Source organism: Cnephaeus nilssonii (genome assembly GCF_951640355.1).
Source record: "Cnephaeus nilssonii genome assembly, chromosome: 4".
Lineage (NCBI taxonomy): Eukaryota > Metazoa > Chordata > Mammalia > Chiroptera > Vespertilionidae > Cnephaeus > Cnephaeus nilssonii.
In genome coordinates this window covers 84265234-84282606 of record NC_137075.1, presented here as the reverse complement: position 1 = coordinate 84282606, position 17373 = coordinate 84265234, and the positions used below count along the sequence as shown (strand labels likewise).

Genomic DNA, 17373 nt, shown 5'->3' with positions numbered 1-17373 from the left:
AACCAAGTGAGCCACAGTGGCAGGGCTGTTTTTATGTTTTTCATCCACTGGTACTTGTTCTTCCCATAGGGCCCATTAAAACAATGGTAGTTCCTTTTCTGATTGCCCTGCAAATATTTAAAGGCATCCTGCTTCTGTTTTGTCTCTTCCTGCTATAGCCTACTTTTGATCTCTTGTGATGTCGTTTGAGATTTTATTCTTGTCTCTTAGGAATTCAATGTACTTTGACATAGTCCTTTGGCTGTGGCATCCAACAATATTTTCAGGATCTCCTTATTAGAGGAGAGCAGAACTCTGATATTATCTTGCATGTTCTAGTCACTAAATATTTTTAAAGTTCAGTATAGTATCACTTTACCTTTTTTGGTATTTTCCTAACAGTGTTGCTTGATGTTTAGCTCACATTCACTAAAATTCCGTGTTGATCTTACAGATGTTAGCATTCTTTTTTCTGAATCATTGCAGTTAGGACAAACTTCAAGGGACTAATTAAGAAGAATAATTATATCTAGCTAATATATTTCCCCCAAAAGGGGTTTAATTTCTGTACTATATGTGTATTTATTCACCTGGTGGCTTCTTTAAGTAGGTTCATGTCATACTCATGTAAGTTGATAAACAAGAGAGCAGAGCCACAAATTTTGTATTGAACTTAGATTAAAATAATCATTTGAAGTTTGGGTGGTTCAGTTAATAAGAAAAGGTATCAAACTTCTGTTATTACCTCCCAGAGTTCCTTACCTTGTATGTGGTATTCCTAAGAAGTCTCACAGTCTAATTCACCTTTTTTTCACTGTATCATCATGCAGATACACAAGGAAGAAGTCAGTTATCACCACTGAAAACTTCCAGTGATTTTGGTAGTCCCCATAGGGACCTTTCTTTCTATAGAAGAACTATGAAAAGCCTCTAGTTCTCAGTATGCATTTCTGTTTGTGGACACGATTGTCACTCTTTGTGTACAACTTCCTATGCAGGAACTTGATAATTTAATCTGGTAACTGCAAGAATGTACACTGACTGGCCAGATTATTATGATCTCTGAATGTATAATAATCTGGCCACTTAGTGTATATCCTATATAATAAAAGGCTAATATGCAAATTGTCCCCTCAACCAGGAGTTCTACCAGCAGGCAGGCCAGCCGGCCAACCGCCCATGTCCCCTCCCCCTGGCCAGGCTGGCAGGACCACCCCCCCCCCATGCACGAATTCATACACCAGGCCTCTAATTATGTATATATATACTGAGTGGCCAGATTATTATGCATTCAGAGAGCATAATAATCTGGCCACTCAGTGTATATATCTTTGCTTTTTTTTGTCGCCAATGTTCTGTCAGGGGCAAAAGTATTGGATATTTCCAGTGTTTGGGTCCATTTTGCAAGGCAGATAAACTTTTCTGTCTGATCTTGGTTACTTTAAAGGAAATAATGAAATCTTAGGAAAATTAAAACAATGAGGTATCTGGGGAGACAAAAAGAAGCTTGGCATGCAGTTTGGCTTCTCTCCTATACCAACTTCCTCAACTATGTAAGAAGAGGCTTAGGCCAGATGACTTTGCACATTTTTTCCACTTCCAATAGTTCAGGATTCTTTGGTCATTTCACATATTATTTTATGATTCCTGCCATTTTGGACTAATAGTGGGTGCTTGAAGAATTGTCAAAGACAGTGGTCACAGCCTCAAATGTCTTCAAGGGTTTGAAGAGTTCACCTTTTATGCTTTATGGAACACTATCAGTTTTTTTTCTATGGTAGTCCAGCTTGATTAAGTCTTTAAGCCTCCTACTTGTTCCTTCATCAAATTGAGAGTTCTTAATGTTGGAAAGACTCTGTTACTCTAAGAATTATGACCAGAATCTAATCTTGCTTTCCCCCCCTCCCAATCCCCTACTGAAACAGGTAGAGATTGGTCATAAAGACAACCCTATTGCACATTGGGTATTAGGATTAGGATTCCTTGCTCAGGGCTGAGTCTCAATGGGTTTCAGCAAGTTGCTCCTGATATATCTTTAAAGAGTGGGGAAAGATCTCTCTTTCTCTACTCTCTTAAAAGGAGTTGCAGGGATAAATGGGTTGGTGTAATGTTTTAATACTGAATAATTAAGCAAATATCTTTTTGGTATTGTGCTAGTTACTTTATATATGTATTAACTCATTTAATTTTCACAGCAACCTTGAGTGGTAAGTGATTAATCCACATTAAGTATTTGCCCAAGTTCTAAAGCCAGTGAGTTTCAAGAGTTAGGAATTTAACCCAGATCTCTTGATTCTACTGTTTCATATGCTACATCCCAGTAGAGTAGCCACGTTTAGGGAGTTGACTCCAAAAATTCTCCTGACCTTTATTTTATAATATCATGTCTTATTCCCAAAGGATTTGAGGCATCTTAAATGACTTACACAATCCACAGTGGAAAGTTTTTATAGTTTGCTGTTGACAGAGCCAGGGCATGTCAAGGTGAGAACCTAAAAACAAGAAAACTCATTAAGTCCAAGCATTTAAGCCTCTACAAACCTCTCATGTGCTTTCTGTTTAACCTGAGACAGTTGCTAACAGTTTTCTGACCTATTCCTTCATGTACCAAATAGATCTGAGACTGAAGTGCTATATCCTTGCTGTGTTTTCTATTGATTACATGAAGTCTAGCCCTCATGGAAATTACATAATTGGCATTCTCATGTAAAAAGTTAAATCTCTGTGCAAAAGGTGCAGATGGTTACGGATTATGACCTGCATATATGTAATGGGAGGGCAAAGGAAGTATCTAGGGGAATGTGTTCATCTGATCCTGTGATGGAAAAGTTCAAAGAATGGAGTTGTTGATAAGGGCCAGATTGACCAATTACAAGAAGATAGAGCTTACGTTTATTTTGTAGATTGACTTTAGGCTAGTGTGAGGAACAGGGATGGGTATGGCCTAAGCAGTAATAGAGAAAATAAAATAAATTAAGCATATTCTGAACTCAGTGAGTAAACCAGCCTAGATAGAAGGTGAGTTAAGGGAGAAGAGGTTGTTAAAATTGGTAGAGATTGGATGATGAAAAGTTCTCCCTGTTACTGTGGAAACTTAACCTTTCTTTTTTGTTGTTGTTAATCCTCACTGGAGGATATTTTTTCCATTGATTTTTAGAGAGAGTGGGAGGGAGGGGGGCGGGGGGAGAGAGAGAGAGACAGAGATGTGCTGCCTCCTACACGCTACCCCAACTTGTGGGGCCCGGAATCAAACCTGCAATCCTTTGTTGCGCAGGCCAACACTAACCACTGAGCACACTGGCCAGAGTGAAACTTAACCTATCTTTAAGGTTCCGTCTTGATTCCTTCCCCTTTGTATTTAGTGGTTAAAACTGAATTCAAGAGTCACCACCTCCAGGAAGCTTTTCTGACCCAGGCTAGATATCTCTCTGATTAAGATTATCAGCCTGGCCAGTGTGGCTCCGTGGCTGAGCATCAACCCAATCAGCAGGAGGAAGCTGATCAGTGTTTCTCTCTCATCATTGATGTTTCTATTTCTCCCTCTCCGTTCTTCTCTGAAATCATGTGGCTAGGCAGCAAAGTAGCCAATTATTATATTTGAGTAAGATCAAAATTATGTATTGAAGAAAAAAATTATATTTAGATTATGAATCAGAATAAACTATTGGTCTCAGGAGACTCAGCAATGAAGGGAAGCTATTTTTAAAAATACTCATTTAGTGTTTACTACATTATGATTAGAAATCATGGATGCTAGAATAAAAAATTTAAAAATGATCCCTATTTTTAAGAATGTTGCAATTCAGGCTGGCCAGTGTGGCTCAGTGGTTGAGTGTCGACCTATGAAGCAGGAGGTCATGGTTTGATTCCCAGTCAGGGCACATGCCCAGGTTGTGAGCTCTATCCCCAGTGTGGGGTGTACAGGAGGCAGCCAATCATTGAGTCTCTCTCATCATTGATGTTTCTGCCTCTCTCTCCCCTCTCCCTTCCTCTCTGAGATCAATAAAAATATATTAAAAAGAATGTTGCGCCCTAATTGGTTTGGCTTAGTGGATAGAGCGTCGGCCTGCGGACTGAAGGGTCCCAGATTCGATTACGGTCAAGGGCATGTACCTTGGTTGCAGGCACATCCCCAGTAGGGAGTATGCAGGAGTCAGCTGATCGATATTTCTCTTATCGGTATTTCTAACTCTCTATTCTTCTCCCTTCCTCTCTGTAAAAAAAATCAATAAAATGTACTTTTAAAAAAAGAATGTTGCAGTTCAATAGGATAGTTATGATAGGCATGTGTCAAGTACCTTCATGAGGCCGAATAATGAAAGTGCTATGGATCCTCATCAGCTATGTTGTGTTCCTTGAAGAGCCAGAGGCAATGAATCATTTCAGGCAAAACAACAACAACAAAAACCCCAAGAAAATATTAAACGCCTTTAAGAAGCATTTTGGAAACAAATTAGATAATGTTATTTTTCCCCTTGTACAAAACTAAAGTATTTTCAGGCAATGGCAATGATTATACATTGTGCCATTTACCGTATGTTGGGCAAGAAGAGTTGGAGTAAGAGAAAGTTGAAAAGAGGGTAGTGGAGAGGGTACAGATTGTATTTTGAGGCAAAAATGAAGAGATTGAAACATTTCAAAAGCAATGAAGCAAACCGAGACATGATGTAGTAGAGGCCAGGCATTTACATTCAGTGCTTGAACAAGGGCTCGTTCTGGAATGAGAGAATAAGAATGCCTACCTCGATATTTGAAAGCAAAGTTTAGGAGCAATAAAAAGAGGCCTCAGTATCTCACCCTAACCTATTTGAAGAAATAATGACAGAAAACTTCCTCCACCTGGTGAAAGAAATAGACTTACAAGTTCAGGAAGTGCACAGAACCCCAAACAAGAGGAGTCCAAAGAGGACCACTCCAAGACACATCATAATTAAAATGCCAAGGGCAAAAGACAAAGAGAGAATCTTACAAGCAGCAAGAGAAAAACAGTTAGTTACCTACAAGGGAGCACCCATACGACTGTCAACTGATTTCTCAACAGAAACTATGCAGGCCAGACGGGAGTGGCAAGAAATATTCAAAGTGATGAATAGCAAAACCTACAACCAAGACTACTCTACCCAGCAAAGTTATCATTCAGAATTGAAGGGCAGATAAAGAGCTTCAGAGATAAGAAAAAGCTAAAGGAGTTCATCACCACCAAACCAGTATTATATGAAATGCTGAAAGGTATTCTTTAAAAAGAGGAAAAAGAAGAAAAAAGTAAAGATAAAAATTATGAACAACAAATACATATCTATCAACAAGTGATCCTAAAAATCAAGTGAATTAAAAATCTGAGGAACAGAATAAACTGGTGAACATAATAGAATCAGAGGCATAGAATGGGAGTGGATTGATAATTCTCAGGGGGAAAGGGGTGTCTGTGTGGAGGGTAGGGGAAGAGACTGGACAAAAATCATACACCTATGGATAAGGACAACGGGGGGGAGGTAAGGTCAGAGGGGGTGTGTGGGAACCGGGTGGTGGGGAGATATGGGGGGAAAAAAGGAGAAACAATTGTAATAATCTGAACAATAAAGATTTATTAAAAAAAAAAAAAAAGAGGCCTCAGTATAGATCCTGGCAGGCACTGCCTGACATATCTTTGGTAGGTCGTATTCTCTGTTGCCCCTGTCAGATGAAGCACTGGGATGAGGAGGGCATAATACATGCTTTTATTGTTGGACCATCTTTCTGTTCCTTTGAGGTGAAAGATTTTCCCTCTTTCTGTCATTATTTGTCAATGCATATTTGTTACTGTCTTTTGGGAGAGGTAACAAAATGACAAGTGACATATTTCATCTTTGTATCAGAGGGTTTCTCCAGGGAATATATAATAATTTTGGGTCAAAAAATGCCTAGTAATTTAACCTCTGGACTTGAAGATCTCCCTGACTTACGTGAGCTATGATAATTTTTCACCATACAACTCCCTAGTTTTTGTGTGTCCAACCTTGTGGAGTTTCATTCAACTGAACAAAACTGCATGACCTAGTACTTGGTAAAGACACATGCAGGTGCCCTGAACTCCTTTTTTCTGTCTAACTACCTCCTTTTCAGAATTTTACCCTATAATTTCTAGCAACCTCTTCCTTCACAAACTTTGATTCCCCATCTTATCAACTCAGTGAAGCTGCTAGATTGTACTTTGGCCCTTCTTCCTGTGGTCATGATCCAGAAATTACTGCTATACAATAAATCAGGCTGATCAGAGAGCTACATTGTGTTCATTCAGCAGCATATTAAGAGGATTATATACCATGACAAAGTGGGATTTATTCCAAGAATGCAAAGAAATTTAAAATCAATCAATGCAATACATAATTTTAATAGAATGAAGGAAAACCCCTCATGATTATCTCAACAGAAAAAGTATTTGAGGAAATTCAACACCTTTTTATGTTAAAAACTATCAACAAATTATGAATAGAAGGAAACTTCCTCAACATGACCAAGGTCATATATGAAGAATCCACAGCTAACATACTCAATAATGTATGAATAAAAGTTTTTTCTTCCTAAGATCAGGAACAAACAAGAATGCCTGTTTTCACCACTTCCATTTAACATGGTATTAGAAATTCTAGTCAGAATAGTTAGGGAAGAAAAATAAATAAAAGGCATTTACAGAAGATACAATCTTCTTATATGTACAAAATTCTAAAGATTCTACACCAAAAAAACCTATTAGAATTAATAACAAATTTTGCAAAGTTACAGGTTACAAAACACAAAATTAGATAAGTTTCTATACATTTAACAATGAATAATATGAAAGAAAATTAAGCAAGAAATTCCATTAACAATAGCATCAAAAAGAATAAAATACTTATACTGTTAGTAAATTCAACCAAGAAGGTAGTAATTTATACTTTGAAAACTATATAATTTGGCTGAAAGAAATTAAAGACAAAATAAGTAGAAATATATCCCACATTCATGGATTGGAAGATTAATAATGTTAAGGAAGTAATACTATCCAACGCAATCTTCAGACTCAGTGTAATCTCCATCAAAATTTCATCAGCGTTTTTTCAGAAATAGAAAACCCCATTCTAAAATTCATGTGAAATCTCAAAGGACCTCCTGACAACTAGAGAATCTTTAAAAGATAGAACAAAGTTTGAGGACTCACACAACTTCCTGGACTGGAGCAGATACTTGTACACCAGTGTTAACAGCAGCATTATTCACAACAGCCAAAGTATGGAGACGATCAAGTGTACATTGACAGATGACTAGATAAACAAAATGTGGTATGTACATGCAATGGACTATTATTCAGTCTTTAAAAGGAATGAAATAATTCTGATACATGTTACAGCAAGGATGAACTTGAAAGACATTGTGCAAAGGGAAGTAAGCAAGACAAAAGAACAAATATTGGATTATTCCACTTATCTGAGGTATGTAGAATAGGCAAACTCAGAGAAACAGAAAGTATCATAGAGGTTCTCAGGGGTTGGAGGAAGAAGGAGTGAGAAGTTATTCTTTAATGGGTACAGAATTTTTGTTTGGTATGATAAAAAAGTTCTAGATATGTATAGTGATGGTTGCACAACAACATTAATCATGCACTTAATGCCATTGAATTAATGTAACACATTTAAAAATGGTTAGAATGTTAAATTTCATGTTACATATATTTTACTACTAAACAAACAGTGAGTTGTGTGTCTCATACAGTTTTATTTTATGTTATGTTTATCTTATCATAAATAAGTAGTGGGTTGTGTACTTAGTAGAGTTGAATTGATGTCTAAGGGAAATTATAAAATTAACTTGTGTAGAAAAAGCCTATAGGTAAATAGGGAGAAAATAGGGTGTTTGTCAGTCTGGAGTTCATAACTCAGCAAGCAGCATTTATCATTGATGTTAGTGGACTGTTTTTTTTCTTTCTTCATTTTAATTATGCTCAGACATTATTTCTAGAATAACAGATTGTTAAACACTGGTCTTTTATTTTATAACTTTTAGATTTAATAGACAAGAATCTGAATAAATTAAAGGTTTTTTCCTTTTCTGGCCTGAAAGTTTGGTAATAGGGACCCTAACAAAGGTGACAAAACTCCAGAATGACCAATTTTTTCTCTGGAATATATTACCCTTGGGGACTGTTCTACAACAATTATCCCAACACTTGTTATTCAGAGGAAAGACTTTTTTTTCTAAAGCCATTTTTTATATTTTCTGCAAAGATACAGTGTAGTAATAAAATGGTTTATAACTCACACTTTGGAATTAAACATCCTGGCTTAGTGTCTTGGCTTTATGAAAAGCTAACTGACCTTTTGTAAAGTTACCTAATGTCTTTATGTCTCACCTTTTAAATTCACCTGTAACATTTTTTTTGAGAAGATTAAATGAGATAATATGTGTGCAGTACATAGTGAATACCTGGTACATATTTAATGCTCAATAAATATTAGGTGTTGCTGCTGCTACTACTGATCTTATTCATAAACAAGCTCAAGGTCCAGACCTGGAAATAGGAGCAGTCCACAAGAAGACGTTTCTTGTTTAAATTTCCAAGGCTCTTAAACTAGGCACACTTTCTCCCAGTCCTATGGAGGAGGTATTATTCTTATGCCATACTTACTTTTGTTGTGTTTAAGACTTCTCTTCTAAAGTTGAGACTAAGCCACCCATTTTAATCTTGCCACTGCAAACCAAAATTAATTTCAGACTGTAGTAAAGAGTAAAAAGCATTAATATGAGCAAAAGAAGCTGCAGCCCAGGATACACAGACTCAGGTAGCAACCTAAATTGTGTCCCGGGAAGAACAAAGAAAGGGTTCTTAAAGGGAAAAATCACAAAATGTAATTCTTTCATGCAAATGAAGAATTACTGGCTAGGTTAACAAGGTTTGGTTAGTTCCAATATGCAAACAAGGGAGGCAAAAACTACAAGAAGGAGGTAAACTCCATGAGTCCATGGAGCAGTTGTTCCAGGATATTGATGACTCAGCCTTGAGCTGTGTTTAGCAACAGATTTAGCAACTTAATAGCAGCTCTGAGAATTGAGGCTCAAATGTGCACAGGCTGTTAGGCCTCACTTTCTTAATAGCCTCCTGACTCCATTTTAGGTCCCCCCTGATATTAGTGACTACAGTTTAGATATTGTGGTTCACATCACATTTTAAAATTTATTTTTTTAATCTCTAGTGAATCTACTAATAGTTGTTTTCTTTGCCCTCTCACCTTAACCCCTTTTGGATCGTATATGCTGAGAACTGAATTGATTATATCCTTTAGATCCATAACACATTGTCATCATCAGTACATGCAAGATCTTTTATTTTGTTTTATTTTTACCCTTCATTTCTAACCTCATCCTGTGTCTTTCCCTAATAGTTACCCACTCTAATATGTCTCCACATGTCCTTAAATATGCATGCATTTTTGTAAGTAGATAATACTGTTTTGTGCGAATGGGTTTTTAATTTATAAGAAGATATTGTGCTATTAATATCAACATTAAAATTTAAACCTCCATTACTTTATATATGACTAGAGGCCCGGTGCACGACTTTCCTGCACTGGGGGGTTGAGGGGGTCCCTCAGCCCGGCCTGCACCCTTTCCTCAGTCCAGGAGCCCTTGAGGAATGTCCTTAGGCCCGTCAGTCAGACAGCTGCCGCATAGGCGAGGCGGGAGAGGCTCCCACCACCGCTGCGCTTGCCAGCCTTCAGCCTGGCTTGTGGCTGAGCAGCACTCCCCCTGTGGAAGTGCACTGACCACCAGGGGACAGCTCCTGTATTGAGCGTCTGCCCCCTGGTGGTCATTGCACGTCATAGCGACTGGTCTTTCTGCCATTCAGTCGATTTGCATATTACCCTTTTATTATATAGGACTAGAGGCCCAGTGCACGAAATTCATGCACGGGAGTGTGTGTCCCTCAGCCCGTCCTGCATCCTCTCCAATCTGGGACCCCTCGAGGGATGTCCGACTGCCCGTTTAGGCTCGATCCTGGCTCCAAACTGCTCGCCTGCCTGCCTTCCTGATTGTCCCTAACCGCTTCTGCCTGCCAGCCTCATCACCCCCTAACCACTCCCCTGCCAGCCTGATTGATGCCTAACTCTCCCCTGCCAGCCTGATTGCCCCTAACTGCCCTCCCCTGCAGGCCTGCTCACCCCTAACAGCCCTCCCCTGCAGACCTGGTCACCCCTAACTGCCCTTCCCTGAAGGCCTTGTTATCCCTAACTGCCCTCCCCTGCAGGCCTGGTCACCCCTAACTGCCCTCCCCTGCAGGCCCGGTCCCCCTCCAACTTCCCTCCTCTGCCAGCCTGGTCACCCCTAACTGCCCTTCCCTGCAGGCTTGATTGCCCCCACCTGCCCTCCCTTGCAGGCCTGGTCCCTCCCAACTGCCCTCCCCTGCTGGCCATCTTGTGGCAGCCATCTTGTGTCCACATGGGGGCAGCCATCTTGTGTGTTGGAGTGATGGTCAATTTGCATATTACTCTTTTATTAGATATGATAGAGGCCTGCTGCATGGGTGGGGGCCAGCTGGTTTGCCCTGAAGGGTGTCCTGGATCAGGGTGGGGGTTCCCTTGGGGAATGGGGCCGCCTGGGCTAGAGGCCTGTGGTGATTTGCAGGCTGGCCACGCCCCTTGGCGACCCAAGTGGAGGCCCTGGTATCTGGGATTTATTTATCTTCTATAATTGAAACTTTGTAGCCTTGAGCAGAGGCCTGGGCCAGCCAGAGTGTGCAGGAAGCTTGGCTTTCTCCATTGCCGGGGAAACCCAAACCTCCTGCTCGCTCTGTGCCCGCAGCCATCTTGGTTGGGTTAATTTGCATACTTGCTCCTGATTGGCTGGTGGGCGTGGCTTGTTGGTGTAGTGTGGTTATGGTCAATTTGCATATTGCTCTTTTATTAGATAGGATTATTTAGTGCTTCTAACTTTTAACTATGTTTTAGTTACCGATTCCCCAAAGGATAGACACCTAAATTACTATCAGTCCACACTGTCACAAAACATGCTGCAATTAACATATTCTTACATCAGCCTTATAGATAGGATGATCACATTGGTCCAAACTGAGATGCCTTTGAAATTGAAGGGAGTATTTTTATTACAGGAGTATTTCAAGACTCCCAGACCAATAGGAAATGTGGTCCACCCTGTTTATGGCAGATTGTTCTAAGACACAGCTGATAATCAACAGATATGTACTGGGATGGTCCTTCCCTTTTTATTTCCAGCTGATGTTGCAGTTGGTTGGTGCATGTGCTGGAGTGATTATTGCTTATTTTAAATGCCACTCTTTGTAGATACTGCTCATGAGGAGAAATGTCTGGGTTACAGGTTATAGACATACTTAAAGTTTGAGTTAGTACAGTCTTGTCCTATTAATGGATGGATGGACTTTTTAAAAATATATTTTTTATTGATTTCAGAGAGGAAGGGAGAAGGAGAAATTGAAACATCAATGATGAGAGAGAATTGTTGATTGGCTGCCTCCTGCATGCCTCCTACTGGGGATTAAGCCCATAACCCGGGCATGTGCCCTGACTGGGAATTGAACCAGTGACCTCCTGGTTCATAGGTCGACACTCAACCACCAAGCCACACCAGCGGGCTGGATGGACTTTTTAATCTCTCTGTTTTCCTATATTTCAGGTTTATTCACATTTGTACTGTATAGTTATTCATCTTTTCTCCATCAAACTATCTGGTTTGGGACTGTAAGCAGGTACTACTAGTTCATTAACAACTACTTTAGTGCAATTCTAGTTTATAAGGGTTTTTTTTTAGATTTATTAAGATAATTGTATCCTAACAATTACCTTTTGAGGTAGAGAGGGTAACATTATAATCCTTAAGTTACAGAAAAGAAAGCTGTGGATCAGAGGTGCAATAACTATTTTTAGTCCACAAATCTGTTAAGTTATGGAGTTGAATTTGTGACCTGGTCTTCTGATTTTTATTTGCTTTTGCAAAATCTAAAAGGGACAGGAAAAGGGGTAAATTTCTGTTTATGATTAAAGCAGGAACTGTCTACTTTAGCTTTATGTCTTTCTCAGAACATAACACAGTGCCTGATACATGGTCAATCAGTAATATTTTATTATTGATTTATTATTATGTGTGGGTTTTTTTTTAGAGAGAGGGAGAGAAAAAAAACATTGATATGTTGTTCCACTTAGGCATTCATTGGTTGATTCTTGTATGTGCTCATCTTGACTGGAGATCGAACCCACAACCTTGGCATATTGGGATGATGCTCTAACCCAGTGGTCGGCAAACTGCGGCTCGCGAGCCACATGCGGCTCTTTGGCACCTTGGGTGTGGCTCTTCCACAAAATACCCCGTGTGGGCGTGCTCGTACAGTGTGATTGAAACTTCGTGGCCCATGTGCAGAAGTCGGTTTTCGGCTCTCAAAAGAAATTTCAATCGTTGTACTGTTGATATTTGGCTCTGTTGACTAATGAGTTTGCCGACCACTGCTCTAACCAATTGAGCTACCCAGCCAGGGCCAATCACCAGTAATTTTTAATGAACACATGAACTGGGGATTATGTAGATATCCACAGGTATCAGGTTTGAATTGGTAATGTTGCTGCTACTCAGTACTTTGGTGACTTCTGTTTATTGCAGCAGTGCTTTGAATTATCAGTGAGTTCAATTCTGTAAATGTTCTGGCTGAAGAAAGGGATTTCACATCAGTCCAGGAGTTTTCATATTCAGTGATGTGGTTCATTTACAACTGAAGCAGCAGTAGGTTATAAACATGCCTGTATGATGGGATTTCTGGAGGGAATAGACTGCACTTGTTTATTTTTAGAAAATTTCAGTAAGATTTCTTCCACTGTTCTTTTTTAGACACTGTTTATAGGTTTAAATAACCAGTAGCAAAGTTCCTCCTCTTTCTTTTCTTGTTTTTAATTCTCATCCGAAGATATTTTTCCATTGCTTTTAGATGGAGTGGAAAGGAGATGGGGCGGAGAGAGAGAAACATCAATGTGAGAGAGAACATTGATTAGTTGCCTCCCGAATGTACCCTTTCCCAGCCAGGGATTGAGCCTGCAACCAAGCTTATGTGCCCTTGACTGGGAATTGAACCCTCAACTCTTTGGTGTGTGGGTTAATGCTCTAACCACTGAGAAAACCAGCCAGGGGCCCTTCTCTTTCTTACTACTATATTGCATTCATCTGCTTAAAACGTGCTTTCTATCCAAGATTTCTAGTGGCAGCTGTAGTAGTGTTTGATTAGGATGTTGGATTTCATTGAAAAATTTTCTCCAAATAATTTGTTCCAGTATTGAGAGAGGCTAGTTGGCCTGAGCCACCTTGCTCAAACCTGTCACAGTTGTTTTTTTTAAAATATATTTTTATTGATTTCAGAGAGGAAGGGAGAGGAAGAGAGATGGAAACATCAATGATGAGAATCATTGATTGGCTGCTTCCTTCACGCCCCCTACTGGGGATTTAGGTTGCAATCTGGGCATGTACCCTTGACCAGAATCTAACCCTGGACCCTCCAGTGCACAGGCCAAGGCTCTATCCACTGAGCCAGCTAGGGTAAACCTGTCACAGTTTTTAAGTCATTTCAAAGCCTTCCATAAGGTAGGCTCCACCTACCTTTCCATCTTATCTCAAATAACTCCACCAGCCCCTTTCCAATACCTGCCACCCACTATAATACAAATTAAGAGTGTTCTAAGAGAAATCATTTAGTAACTTTAAATTTTTTATATCCTACCCTTCAAGGAAGTTGAAATAGTCATTTTCCAGAATTAGTTCTTCTATCATGTATCTTAAATCCTTCTTTCCATTCTCTAGCTGCAGATATTCTGTGCACAACTTATGCTATTTAAGTGACATATTTCTTGCTGCTTCTCTCTTCAGCCATGCATTTTCTTAAATCACAGATTAATTTTCGAGTGCGTATATTAATATTATGAGCTTTACATGTAAGTTCTCATCCCACCAGTGAGGAGAACTTTTAGAAAGCCCACAATGTCTTTTTAAGTATCTGCTTTCTATTGAAACCAGTAAGTAGGCTAGTGATTATGGCTATTCCTGCCAATTGTACTACCAGATTTTTGTTGTTTGTTTCTAAACTATCTCCTTTCTCTTTGCACTGTGTTTTCACTTCTACAGTACTTGACATGAAGAAAACACTAGGGAAGTTCTTTTTCTTTTCTTCTTATTGCATAATAAAATCCGTTTTATATAACAATGGTTTTCATAAACTGAAATCCCACAATTTAATGGTTTGGTACATGAAAATAATACTTTGGTAGTCAGGTTTATTTTGTTTTATTTGCATTAAAACATTTAAATGATATCTACTCTCTTAACAGATTTTTTAAAAATAAATTATGATTGAGTTATGTAATCAACACTACAGTTTTTATTTATTTATTTATTTATTTATTTATCCTCACCCGAGGATATTTTTCCATTGATTTTTTAGAGAGAGTGGAAGAGAGAGGGAAAGACAGAGAGAAATATCAATATGAGAGAAACACATAGATTGGTTGCCTCCTGCACACGCCCTGACCAGGGCCCAGGCCAGGGAGGAGCCTGCGACCGAGGTATGTGCCCTTGACTGGAATTGAACCTGGAATCCAACCTGGAATCCTTTGGTCTTCAGATCAACACTTTATCCACTGAGCCAAACCGGCTAGGGCTCTTAACAGATTTCTAAGTGTACAATACACTATTGTTATCTGTACAATGTTGTACATCAAATTTCTAGAGCTTAATCTTGTATAACTGAAATTTTATGCCCATTTAAAATAGTCACTCCTAGAAGGGAAGAATAGAAAGAATGGTGGTTACCTGGGGCTGGGGAGAAGCTGAAATGGGGAATTGCTAATCATTGAATCAGTTTTTTACTACAAATAAAACTTAGCAATCACTGTACCCAAGTACATGGTTGTTTGCACTTGAGGTAGAAAAGGAAAGAAGAGTGAATTTGATGATTTCGTTCTATCATGAAGCATCAGTTTCCTTTCTATTTCCCAGGTTTCCTGCCAACACTTACACTACTGCCCCCTCAACTCAAAATAGAAAAAATAAATAAGACTACCAAGATCATTTCTTCCAAAATACCACCATACACAAATTCTCCCAAAGGTTGGAGAAGTATGGAAAGTAAAGTTTGGTTAGTAATCTCTCTTCTACTAAATTAAGAATGGTTTATTTGCTAATTAGTTAAAAGCATAGCTTCTTCTCATGGACACAGCTAACCCTGTTACATGAATAAAAGGAAAGTCAAGAATTGGGTCCACTGAGTACCATCAACAGAATCAGAATCAAATGTGAACAGAAGCACATCTTATAAGAATCACCATTATTCTTTCACTGAGTTAACATAGATCTTTCTTTTTATATTCAACAAACCATGTTGACCACGGTGTTTGTATTTTTAGTTCTATCTGATCTGAGTGGGCAATTCTAGATACACTTGACCACTCTTGGTGATATTATTCACTGACCTTGCCCATGAATATTCACCAGCTACATCAGTCTGACTCACCAGCCTCCCCTCTCTATAGGCCTTTCCTCTCTCTTTATCTTCTTCTTCTCTAATCCCTTTCTTTTTCTTCACCCCTATCTCCTTCACAACTCCTCCACGATTTTCTCAGGGCTGGGCTTCAACATCGTCGGTGGGACAGATCAGCAGTATGTCTCCAACGACAGTGGCATCTACGTCAGCCGCATCAAAGAGAATGGGGCTGCGGCCCTGGATGGGCGGCTCCAGGAGGGTGATAAGATCCTCTCGGTGAGAACTGGCTTCGGCCTCCTTCACTGTCCCTTGTTCCCTAGACCCTACTTCCTACTCCTAACCCCTTCCTTGGGAAGATTCCTGCCTGCCTTTTTGGATCAGAAAATATCCAATTTGTAGCGTTCAATAGGAGGGACCTTGATCAGTCATCTTTTTCAGAACTATCATAGAATATGGAGTATATTAACTTGCTTTGATAGACAAAGCAAAAGTAAGTCTAGAAAGTAAAGTTACTTACCCAAGTTTTAAAAACATGAAACGGAGAGTTGAGGGACTGGTTGGTAGAGGGAGGTACTTAAAATCCACAATTTTGGTTTTTCTTCCATTATACTTTGTCACTTCCTCTTTGTAGTTTAAAAAGTTAATATGTCTCCCTTTACACCAGAAGTGGCAAAAAAGTGAAGGTAGGAATTAAGTGTTCTTTTTAGACTCAGAGCCCTTTTTCACCCATTATTATGATAAAAAATTGGAATGCAATCTGATTTGGATATCTGTCCACTGTGCTTGCTCCCATTTCAACTCTGTTAATGTCTCTAGTAAAGACCCTTACTGCATGGTAACCATTAATTTTATTGTTTTCTAGAGGTTCCTCAAGTCAGGGACCAGATCTTTTTTTTAACCTTTTACATTAAATATGTATTTAACAAATAAAACAAGTTAGTAAATTCAGGCAAACCCAGCAAGGTTAGCTGATCAGAATATTAATAAACTATCATGAGTGGTAATTTCCCATTTTAGTCCTTCTCACTGACCATTTTGCCTCTTTTAAGTCCATTAAACTTCTAGACCCTATTAATTAATCTGTTGAGATAGAGACAAAGATAATCTACCTTTTATCTCAAAGGATATTGAGAAGTTAAGAAGCAGATTATTTCCTTTTACTCCAAGAAAGACATTCTGAAAATATGAAATCAACTTGAGTGGTACATAAAGGAACACTTGAAAGTGGGTTAAAAATAAAAGGTGTAGCATGTAGTTAGAAACTATGCAGTCCAATAGTTTGACATAAGAGGGACTTGAAAAGTATAGGGGTTAAGAAGAAAGCCTTTTTATTTAAAAATCTTTGGTTAAAGGCCTATTGAAAAATTAGAATGGTTAGCAGTTTTTGAGCACTATATGCTAAGCAATATGCTGAGAACTTTAAACTTATTTAATATTGTAGTAACCCTATGAGGTGGGTACAATTATTATGCCTATTTTGCAGCTAGGAAAGCTGAGGCTTGGTGAAGTCAAGCAGCTCGCCCAGGGTCACACAAGTAATAAGTGGCAGAGGATTAAAATTAGGTCTGTGAATTTGGAGCCTGTACTCTTAACCAGTATACTATACTGCCTCCTAACAGGTAAACAAGGAGCTAGGACTAGTTATCCTAAACAGGAAGTTACATGGTGAGTTAATAGTAGATTTTAGGTATGGTTTTATATAGAAACTGAAATTAGCCTTTTTATAAAGGGTAGAATTAGATAAGGGGGGGAAAAAGGACATAAACCTCAATGTGAGAGAATTTGTTAGACATAAGCTGAGACGATGAGCCTTTTTTATATGGGCCATTGCCTCATAGAGAAAGAAATTGGAAGGCCACACAAGTTTTTAAAAAGGGTAGGAGATAAATGTCCTG

General features: G+C 38.9%; 1 protein-coding gene across 1 annotated transcript in view; it reads left to right on the top strand.

Annotated features, from left to right (window-relative positions):
- SYNJ2BP (synaptojanin 2 binding protein) overlaps window positions 1–17373 on the top strand; it is a 36526-nt gene that overhangs the window by 2001 nt on the left and 17152 nt on the right. Inside the window, exon 2 of the mRNA XM_079767862.1 lies at window positions 15618–15754. Within this exon, the coding sequence (XP_079623988.1) occupies window positions 15618–15754 (137 nt within the window). The remainder of the gene's footprint in view (window positions 1–15617; window positions 15755–17373) is intronic.